We start from the raw sequence: 11,375 nt of genomic DNA, 5'->3' as shown, positions 1-11,375 counted from the left end.
CCATATATATATATATACACACTAGCGGCAGAAAGTTTAGACTCACCTATGAAATTTATTGTTTAAATGAAAATAAAATGCTATTAGTTGAAACCAACCATCATACTGCATATATATCTGAACTTGTATGGGTATGTTACACACCAACCTACATATAACACTGTATAGAAGACACCAATTTTTCACAAAAAGTTAAAAATGTTAAAAAAGGCATCAAAATGCATTTTCATCACACTGCCTGTTCGTCAATGTGTCCTCCCCTTGATTTGATGACAGCTTTACATATGCATGGCATTCTTGCTGTGTTTTTATAATGTCTCTGTTTTCATACCTTCCCAGGCTTCCAGTAGACACTGCCACAGCTCCTCCACACAGCTTGGGGTTTTTGCTTTTGCCTTCCTGTCAAGTTCCTCCCACAATAGCTCAATTGGTGACAAATCAGGTGATTGGAAAAGCCAAATCATTGACTGCAATGCTTCTTCGGCTTCCTTTCCTGCGACATATTCCTTACACAATTTTGATGTGTGTTTAGGATCATTATCCTGTTGTAGAACAAATCCTCGACCAATTAATCTTGTCCTGGATGGTACAGCATTGCGTGAAAGAATACGATGATACTGTTTCTGTTCTGGTGTTCCTTGCACTCTCACTAAAATCACCAACCATATTGTTACCAAAACATCCCCATACCATGACACGTCCTCCTCCATGCTTCACTGTTGGAATAATACAAGCTTCCAAAACTCGTTCTCCAGGGTGGCGACGAATGTATTGGCGGCGGTTAGAACAAAATTTTTCATATTTTGATTCATCCTTTCCAAGTACTTGTTTCCATTGTTCGATGGTCCAGTTAGCATGATCTTTGGCCCACTCCAGCCTTTTACGCTTGTGTACGGCTTTCAACAATGGTTTACGAACTGTTACTCGACCAAATAATCCAGCCGCATGCAGATGATTCTCCACTGTTGTAGTTGCTCTCTTATTTAATTTATTTCTGCGGATATGTCCACTGCAGAACGCATTCTGTCACCCTTACTGAGGATGACAATGTGGTTGTCCTCGACGATAGACGTCAGTTGTGGGATGGGTTGGGAGGAAGTGTCGGATGAGGTGGGGAAGTTACTGGGTGGCATTGTTCAGGCCGGGTGGAAGTGGTGGCACTCATGGATGATATATAGGCCCTCTCCCATCTTTTGCGAACGGAGGTGTTGGCTGGTTGGGGTAAGAGATGGCTGATCGCTACCCGGAAGCAGTCGTTGAAAGGGATATTGTGGTGGTTAGTATGGATGGCGACAAGTGAATTCCAGGTTGTGGGTGGAGGAGCGGTGGTTATTGATGCGGAGGTTGAGGACAGTTGATGTTTCCCCCAGGTAAAAATCACCACAGATGTTGCAGGTGAGGATGTAAATCAGGTTTGAGGCATGGCAGGTCCCTTTGGGATGGAGGGTAAATTTGCCAGTGGCCATGTGTACCTGGAGGGTGTGAGAGGTAATGAGGATGGGGCAGGTCTTGTACCTAGGGCGGTTGCATTTGTCGGCAGGGGGTGTTGGTTGTGTGGAGAAGGAGTGTTATGGACCAGGATGTTTTGGAGGTTGGGGGGGGGGGGGCATTTGAAAACCACTCTGAGATTGTTGGGAAATATGTTTTTGGTTTCAGGATCACTGTGGAGAATGGGGAGAAGAGAGTGTAGTGTGTGCCACTGGTATGCACGGCAATGTTGATAATTGTAGAATTCAGGTCTTATATTTCTTTTATGATGTTGTCTGCTTAGGAAATATAGCCTGTATTATTGTCTGTTGCATGGCAAAACATAAAGCAAGGGCCATTTCTTTCTTCTTTACACTGCTGTTAAAAGTTCCATCTTCGACAGTTGCATTATCTTTAAAATGCTGGGATTTTTCTCTTCCGCCATCTGTTGCTCGAACTTCCAGCTGGTCTCCTTGTTTTTACTCTGCAGCTGATGCCAGTGTTTTGTCTAGCGTCTGCGAAGTCCTTGCTTGCTGAAAACAGCAATGACTCATCCAGCACGAAGGAAAAAAAAAAGTTATTGTTTTGAATCTCGCAAAGCTGTTTTGATTTGACGATAACAAAATTCGATCTCCAGAAAGCAAAACAAGAGTTAAAACAACTTCATGTTCTGCAACTTCTGATAAGAAAAACTGTAAATTTAATTTGCATTCGCTTTTCTTCACAAACATTCATGTGGAAAAAAAGTGCTCAATGTAGGAATGGTCCCTGAGACCGATTAAAAAGACATTATTCAAGGGGAAAACTTTTGGAGGAGTGGGTGTTTGACATCGAGAATACTCCTAAATCCAACATTAAATCGTCTATTAACGTGACAGTAAAAAAAGATCTACCACTTTGATATGTGAAAATGTGCAGTTTCATAAAGCTTGTTTTCAGTTCATTTTATGCTGTTGGGCTAATCGGGACTAAATATACAGTTTAAAGTGAAATTCAATTCCAAACCCGAATGATTATCGACTGCGACGCTGTTTAATGACGTGTCCTAGAATACGCATCGGGTGAAAACAGATCGCAAGTTGCGCATTTCCTTTATCACGCTGGATTACAATGCAAGTAAAGGAAGGAGTTTGGACTGCTCCCTTGAATGGGGGAGGGGGTGAATGAAGTTCGTTCAAGCAAAGAAAACGTGACCTTTTTTTTTAGGATGTATCTTACACAGCCGAACCAGAACGAAATTTACAGCCCTGCCTCTTTTTTTTTTTTCTGGTGCCTAGAAAGCTTGTGTTGTTTCTCCCGAGAGATCTAATCTTACCAGTGAATCTTGTAACAGACAATGCTCCCGTAGACCCGTATAAAATCCAACATTCATTTGGCCTTTTTATCTCCCAACTTTTGCTGGCGCCAGTCTGACTAGTGTCAAGATTCCTCGTTTCGCTTTCAATAAGAGAGAGATTGTTTTCCTTTCAATAGATCTCAGTGCAAACGAGTTTCTCATGAACTAGAATTGTAAGAATTTCCTGGAAGAGCAACGACTGTTCACAATTGAAAGAAAGTAACATTATTTTAAATCATTTTTTGTTTTTGATTTGGTGTTTTTTTAAGTCCACTTTATGAACAGTAAGGCTAATCGAGACTGGACCTACAGTTTAAAGTGGGATCCGAACCACTTGTGCCTCCACCGGGTATCGAACCCGGGACCCCTTGATTACAAGGCGACGACGCTACCACTGCGCCATCGGGGAGGCCTAAATCATTTTTTGTGAAAACGTTTTCATGTTCTATTTTCCTTCTCACAACACACGTCCTGTGCATAACAGGTTGTATAACTACCAAGATAAATGGTGTTACCATCTCCTAGGCATCTTTGTGTCCGTTTGAGCTCCGTTTAAGCTGAAAATTGGTGTAAATTCCAATAACGACCCCTTCGAAATAACGACCCTTTTCCCGGGAACTGTGAAAGGTCGTTGTATCGAGAGTTGACTGTACTACGTTTCTACTTCTAACAAGCCATAGTAATGTAAAGGTAAAGTTCCCCATGCTCATTGCACTGTGCTGTAAGGCATATGGTGGATGTCTTGGCCATTGTATAGAGGTAATGTGACCAGCACCATGCTCGAGCTCAGGTACCAATTCTATTAGAGGTTGATGAAGCCATTGAACATTTTTGATAATTGTTTATTCAATTAAAATGTTTATTTTTCTCCAACCTTCATGACAAATAGAAAAGCTGGTAACATTTCTTTAAAATTTTGTGAACACTGTGGGAGGGCATGGCAGCCTATTGTGGGTCCATAGACCACACGTTAAAAACATCTGACCTAAATCACTTGCATTGCAGATACTTATTTCATACTTACCCTGGAAGGCTTTTCCAACATGAAGTTAACAATCCACATTATTGGATTTGTAAACAATATGTATGCAAGCAGAGGAACAACAGCCCCACACATAATATAAATAGTGAAGACATAAAATGGAAGAGACACCCTCAGTCTTTTAAATGCAAAGCAGGATATGGCAATAATGCATAAACCCATCATTCCAACCTGAAACGATAAAAATGAATTAGTATTATATACATGATTCTTGATAAGGTATGTATTTCTTGATCTAAGCGAATCATTCTCCTTTTCTAGCTGTTGCAGTTTCTTAGATATTGACAACTGATTAAAGTGATCAGAAATTTTGGAAATCAAATTGGGGCAGGCATCCAATGTGTGCAGCCAAAATAGTCATAAATTAACATTGTACATTGTCACAGCAGAACAAAAAAAACTACAACTACTCAAATTCATTAAAATACATCAAGCTTGAAAATTCAGAGGAATGTACGAGGTGCATCCAGAAAGTAAGTTTCCCTATTTTTTTCCCGTGAAACTAAACATAATGAGGTGTGTAAATTGCACATGCGCAGCAGAGCTAAGACGTATCAAACATATGCCAGGCGGACAGATCCCGCCCGGCGCCAGTAGCGAGGCAGCAGTGGTCCGAAGTGGAAGCTTGTATTCCTTCTCCCGCCGCATGCCAGTAGCGAGGCAGCAGTGGTCCGAAATGGAAGGTCGTATTCCTTCTCCCGCCGCATGCGAGGTTCGGTCGGTGATAAAGTTTCTGAATGCACAAAGCATTGCGCCAATTGACATTCATCGTCAGCTCTGTGAGGTCTATCAGCCGAACATTATGAGTAAGCAGATGGTGCGTCGCTGGTGTCGGCAGTTTTCGGAAGGTCGTCAAAGTGTCCATGATGAAGAGCGCAGTGGGCGTCTGTCCCTCATCACTGATGATCTGGTTGAGCTGGTGCGGCAGCGCATCGTAGAGAACAGTCGCTTCACGATTATGGAGTTGAGTAGCCTTTTTCCGCAGATATCGCGATCCGTGTTGCATGAGATTGTCACGCAGTGCCTGCTGTTCAAAAAATTGTGTGCCAGGTGGGTGCCGAAAAACCTGACACCCGAACACAAAATGAAACGTTCAGGAGCAGCACCGACATTCCTGCAACGGTACCATGATGACGGCGATGATTTCCTCGACAGGATCGTCACGGGCGATGAGACGTGGATTTCGCACTTCACCCCGGAAACCAAGCAGCAGTCAATGCATTGGCGGCATAGTGGATCTCCGGTCAAGAAGAAATTCAAACAGACGCTGTCGGTACAGAAAGTGATGTGCACCGTGTTTTGGGACAGGAAGGACATTTTGCTCATTGACTTCCTCCCCAGAGGTGAAACGGTGAACGCTGACCATTACTGTGAAACACTACGGAAATTGCGACGTGCTATTCAAAACAAGAGGCGTGGCATGCTTACTGCAGGTGTTGTGCTCCTCCATGACAATGCTCGTCCATATACGGTTCAGCGCACAGCAGCTGTTTTGACGGAATTTGGCTGGGAGTTGTTTGATCATCCACCTTACAGTCCTGATCTGGCTCCCAGCGATTTTCACGTTTTCTTGCACCTCAAGAAATTCCTGTCCTCCAGTGAACATTTTGCAAACGACGAAGAGCTGAAGACATCTGTCACACGCTGGTTCCATTCACAGGCGGCGAGTTCTACGACAGTGGGATCCAAAAGTTGATACCACGGTACGACAAGTGTCTCAATTCTGGTGGTTGCTATGTTGAAAAATAGCTGAACCTTTGCTGTACCTGTTGCCAATAAATGGTTTCCTGAAACTCTGTTGTTTTTTTTTTAAAAAAAATAGGGAAACTTACTTTCTGGATGCGCCTCGTATATAACATCAAAATATCATGCAGACATGCATACATACTAGTATACAGAGTAAACTAATTCTTTGAATCTTGAAGCACTTTACATTATGTGTTTATCACATGATGATATCTGTCTGAATAAGTGGAAATTTGATTTGAGAAAATTATGAAATTCAACACAAGTATGGATGAATTTATTTTGGTCATCATCATAGATTCAGGGTATCCAACATTTGATTTTCAGAGGTCCACACTTAGTTGACCATTGAAAACACTTCTTCTACAGGAGCACTAGTTCCTGGGTGACTGAACTGCACAAGACTTGATGTCCCACATTCTTAGATTTCAGATACACAAACAACTCAGCCCACCATTTCATCTTAGAGTCATTCCATGTACCGTGCGTCCATTTCGATCTTCAGCCGAGAGATCGGGAGAAGCGTGGCGGGCGGTGCTGACGGAGATGCCGACATTTGCGGCCTGGACATATGCAGACATTTATATAAATATTGCAAAACGAGCACTAACCTGTGTTATAACACGCAAAAGTTCTTCTGTAATTCATCCAAGTTCTGCCCTTATATACACAAATAAATACGCTTTTGAAATGATGTTAAGAGCCACAGATAATAAAACATTTTAATCATAGCTTTGACCAGTAACGTCCTGCTTAAGTTTATATCCTTGAAAGAGTTTTGTGTCGATGGGGACCGTTTGGAGGATTCGAATGTGCAACACTGTATCATGATTACACTGCAGACGAAACCGTTAAAAGTCAATGGTTTTCGTGAGCTTCGTTGCAATCCGAAATCTCCGAGCTCGAGTTGTTTGTTTCTTCGCAACTAGATGAAGACAGAGCTGTGAATATAGTGGCGAGCAGATGTAAATCAAGAGCGTGTTAATTTTGTACTGTGCGCAAGAGTGTTATTCTTGGTTACTTGCCGTTACTTGTTTGTGTTATTGCAGTTTGTATATGTGTTGTGTCAGTGAGACGACTGGAATGCCAGCCGCAAGGTTCACGTTAGAACAAATAATTTTTATGTATGACACTTACGTGAAAACAGACTCGTGTCGAGACGTGTGTAGGCAATTTGTACAGAAATTCTCAGGCGTTTCACCTCCATATAGAGATACGGTTAGACATCTTGTCCTTAAATTACGAGAAACTGGATCTTTAAATTTTAAAACACCTAAGCAAAAACGACAGATTCTAACCGAAGCAAAACTCGATGAAATTGGTGCAGCGTTAGAACGTTCTCCAAACAAACCTCTACGCCATGTTTCACAGGAGATGGGCGTGTCAAAATCATCAGCACATACAGCCACTAAAATTAAAACCGTACTCTTATAACACAGGTTAGTGCTCGTTTTGCAATATTTTATAAATGTCCGCATATGTCCTTAAAAATAAGCGAGCATTACAGGCTGCAAATGTCGGCATCTCCGTCAGCACCGCCCGCCACACTTCTCCCGATCTCTCGGCTGAAGATCGAAATGGACACACTGTAGAACCTTTGTCATTGGTCACATTTTTACCACAAAATTGAATTCATCACAAAGATGTGTCTCAACTGATAGGGAAAAGGAAAACAATCCTTTAGTGGCAATAAAATCAATGTCGAGTTGCACATCCCATTATACTGGAATTTGCTGCAATACAGTGCACTCAAAAACTTCAAGTTCTTTGAAGTGTTCATGCCACTGATTCAGACATTCTACATGTGTTCCATAAAAATTACAAACTGATTGTCCAATAACACATTTATCAGCTTTGTCTTCTACAAGACTGACTAGAAGTCCCTTCAACTTTATAGGAAGGAATAAAGATAATTTCTTGTTTTGTAAGTTGCCTTTCAAATCTTGAACATGTTTCATTACATCCACACCTGATGTTTCATTGCCTCCACATGGACAGACATGTTACAGCAAAGACATTAAGAAAATAAAACCCTGCAACAAAATTATCATAATCCGACACTTAATACATTGTTCCTTACACTTGACACAGGACTCACCTGTAAGATAATAGTTATGGTGTCTTGTAAGTCATTCTGTTTCGTGTGAACTTTCTCAATAATATTGGTAATGGAGCAAAATAAAAATATTGTGCTCGACTGAACTACTATTGCTGCTTCCCCATAGGTGAAACTATTTGGACACTGCAAAAGCAGCCATGGAAGTCCTTTACAATAGAGGTATGTTGACAAGAAACCACCAAATATACTGAATATTACACCTGAAAGAAACACATTGTAATGTTAATTTTTCATGTCTTTGAAAGGTGTGAGGTGCATTTTTCTACCATGTTTTGTCACGAAATTATGCAAAATGAACTGCAATATGTGAAATATACTCTTAAATATGAAATTTAGGGTTTACTTACAAACAAGACTGCATTATACTGTAAGTTATGCAAATCACAAAAAAATTATTAATTCTGCTGTAAATATTCGAGAAGCAAAAATGAGACTCGTTTACACAGGAATAACTTAATACTCTGATAACTAATAAATGTGCTATTAGAAGTTTTTATATCAAATTTAGGGTTTTATTCACCGTTTTAACACTGAAATGCGATTTTATACTACCTTTGATCCTGAAATATCCCTAGATTTTGTACCAAAATCTTGATCCTTTATGATAAATCATTATAAAACCTACAGCTTACAGTGAAGATATAGAATCCATAATTGTTCCTGTGTTTAAGAAAGGTGATAAAATGAACTGCAATAATTACCGTGGAATTTCTCTACTATCAACAACATATAAAATATTATCTAACATTCTTTTAACAAGACTAACCTCATATGCTAATGAAATTATAGGTGATTATCAATGTGGATTTAAATGTAACAGATCAACTGCAGATCAAATTTTTCTCATCAGATAGACACTTGAGAAAAATTGGGAATATAATCAAAGTGCCCATCAGCTATTCATTGATTTCAAAAAAGCATATGATTTGGTCAAAAGAGATAAATTATATAATATTTTAGTAGAGTTTGGAATACCTAAGAAGATTGTTAATATGATAAAAGTATGCACCAGTGAAACAGAATGTAAAATTCGTGTGGGTATTAACGTGTCTGACAAATTTACAATTCATGATGGGTTAAAACAAGGAGATGAATTATCTTCATTGATATTTAATTTTGCCTTAGAATACACTGTTAAGAAGGTAAAAGAAACTAACCAAGGACTAAAATTAAATGGTGTTCAGACGAATTGTCATTCTTATTAAGCTTGTTGCCATGCAGTGTGCGCATGCGCAGTGTGAGTCCGAGTTGAGTCGTGAGGCGACGTACGTGTGTTGTACGCCTCGTCATATTCATGTACATTTGTGTGGAAACCTTCATTATATTTAGTGTTATTTAAGTGCTTCATGTTATTAAAGTATAAGTTAATCTACATATATGTTTCATTTGTACCAGAGTGAAACTGACATACGTGAAACCACACACCCAGGAACTAGGAAGCTATTCAAATGGTGTAACTCAGCTGTATGCAGATGATGTAGACTTATTAGGGGATGATATCAATACAATTAAGAATAATGCTAAAATATTTTTCAAAGCAGCTAAAGAGATAGGTTTGGAAGTTAACAAAGATAAAACTAAATATATGCTTACAGGCCGAAACCAAGTGTTAGGTAATAATAAAAATCTAAGGAGTAATACTAACAAATGAAAATGATATGAAAGAGGAAATAAAAAGCAGGCTTACCAGGTGTGCCAGTTAATAATTCTCAATTTCGTCACGGGATGGTGCTGAAAGCAAGGGTTGGTGCACAGTCTCATCTGTTATGTCAGTTTGTTGCCAGGGAAGTACCTGTCAAAACGACGTGGACGTGCAACCGAGTGCGAGTGATCGTGATATTGGGTTCGTTCACCCAAGGTTGTTGACCTTCAACCCAAATAAGGAGCACGTCCTGCTTTTCTTGTTCAATCAAAAGAAAAACGCGAGTGAAAGCCATCGTATCCTTGTGAAACGTATGGTGACAATGTCCTAATGCAAGACACGTGTGTGCATTGGTTTTGACGATTCGAAAGTGGTGATTTCGACTTGAAAGACAAAGATCGCCCGGGCCAGCTGAAAAAATTCCAAGACACCGAATTGAAAGCACTGTTGGACGAAGACAATACGCAAACGCAACAACAAGTGGCAGAGAAGTTAAATGTTGGTCGCCAAATCATATCTGATTGTCTTCATGCCATGGGAAAGATCCAGAAGGCAGGAAAATGGGTCCCACATAATCTGAACGACAGACAAATGGAAAAGCAAAAAACGGTGTGTGAAGTGTTGCTTTCTCGGCATGAAAGAAAGTCTTTCTTTCATCGGATAGTGACTGCGGACGAAAAATGGATCTACTTCGAGAACCCAAAATGCAAAAAGTCATGGGTTGACGCAGGACAACCTTCAACATGGACCGCAAAACAGAATCGCTTCGGAAGGAAGACAATGCTGTGTATTTGGTGAGATCAGAAGGGTGTGGTGTACCATGAGCTTCTGAAACCAGGTGAAACAGTGAATGCCATTCGCTATCGTCAACAACTCATCAATTTGAACCATGCATTGATCGAAAAGCACCCAGATTGGGCGACAAGACACGGAAAAGTGATTTTACAGCATGACAACACCTCATCACACACAGCGTAAGGCATCAGAGACACCATTTCTGCACTTGGCTGGGAATTGTTGCCCCAACCACCATACTCACCAGGCTTAGCCCCTTTGGACTACCACTTGTTTTCATTGATGTCTCACTCACTTTCCCAGCAACATTTCAACAATTACGAAGATGTCGAACAATGGCTTGCTGACTTGATCACCTCAAAATGTGAACAATTTTTCTGGAAGGACATCCACAATTTGACGGACAGATGGGCACAGTGTATAGCTAGTGATGGCGCATACTTTGAATAAGGATTTGTTACCTTTCTCCCCAGATACACTTGTTTTCTTTCAGATCAATTAAGAATTATTAACCGGCACACCTGGTAATTCAGGAAATGCATGTTACTTCTCTCTTCATAAACTTTTGTCTTCTTGTTTAATATCTCAGAAACTAAAAGTTAAAATATACAAAAGAGTAATTTTGCCTGTTATATGAATGCGAAACTTGGTCCCTTACATTGAAAGAGGAACATAAATTGGGAGTATTGCAAAATAAAATCCTTATGAAAATATTTGGACCTAAAAGGGATGAGGAGTCAGGTGAGTGGAGAAGGTTACATAATTTAGAACTACATAATTTGTATTCATGTCCAGATATTATTAGAATGATTAAATCAAGAAGACTTAGGTGGGCAAGACATGAGGCACGAATGGGAGAGGAAAGAGGAGTTTACAGGATTCTTGTTGAAAAATCTGATGGTAAGAGACCTGTAGGAAGGCCAAAACGAAGATGGAGGGATAACGTTGAGATGGACCTAAAGGAAATTGGTAGGGATGGAAAAAGTATATAGATCTTGCTCAGGATAGGGACAGATGGAAGGCCTGTGTTGCTGCAGCGATGAACCTTCGGGTTTAAGAAGGCTAGAGAGTTAGTTAGTTACAGTGGAGATATTACTTTCCAATATAGGTTACTTTGGAAGCTATACTTTGCTAAGATTAGGCAGCTAAATTTTCAATTTGAAATTAAAGCAATAATGGTCTACATAAAAAATCTATGGACAACCTACAATACACATCTACAGGTTTA

General features: G+C 40.1%; 1 protein-coding gene across 2 annotated transcripts in view; it reads right to left on the bottom strand.

The window, feature by feature from the left end:
* Dolk (Dolichol kinase) overlaps positions 1-11,375 on the bottom strand; it is a 78,121-nt gene that overhangs the window by 52,584 nt on the left and 14,162 nt on the right. For both annotated transcript variants that reach the window (XR_014441386.1, XM_083118546.1), the window contains exons 4-5: positions 7,690-7,910; positions 3,828-4,016 (exon numbers count right to left, since the gene is read on the bottom strand). Coding sequence is in view for 1 of the 2 variants with exons in the window: in XM_083118546.1 (XP_082974672.1) it covers positions 3,828-4,016; positions 7,690-7,910 (410 nt within the window). In the remaining variant the exon portion in view is untranslated. The remainder of the gene's footprint in view (positions 1-3,827; positions 4,017-7,689; positions 7,911-11,375) is intronic.

Source organism: Lepisma saccharinum, chromosome 3 (genome assembly GCF_977018435.1).
Source record: "Lepisma saccharinum chromosome 3, izLepSacc3.1, whole genome shotgun sequence".
NCBI classification, from domain to species: domain Eukaryota; kingdom Metazoa; phylum Arthropoda; class Insecta; order Zygentoma; family Lepismatidae; genus Lepisma; species Lepisma saccharinum.
Note: the sequence above shows the minus strand (reverse complement) of the source record. Positions and strands in the feature narration are given on the sequence as shown.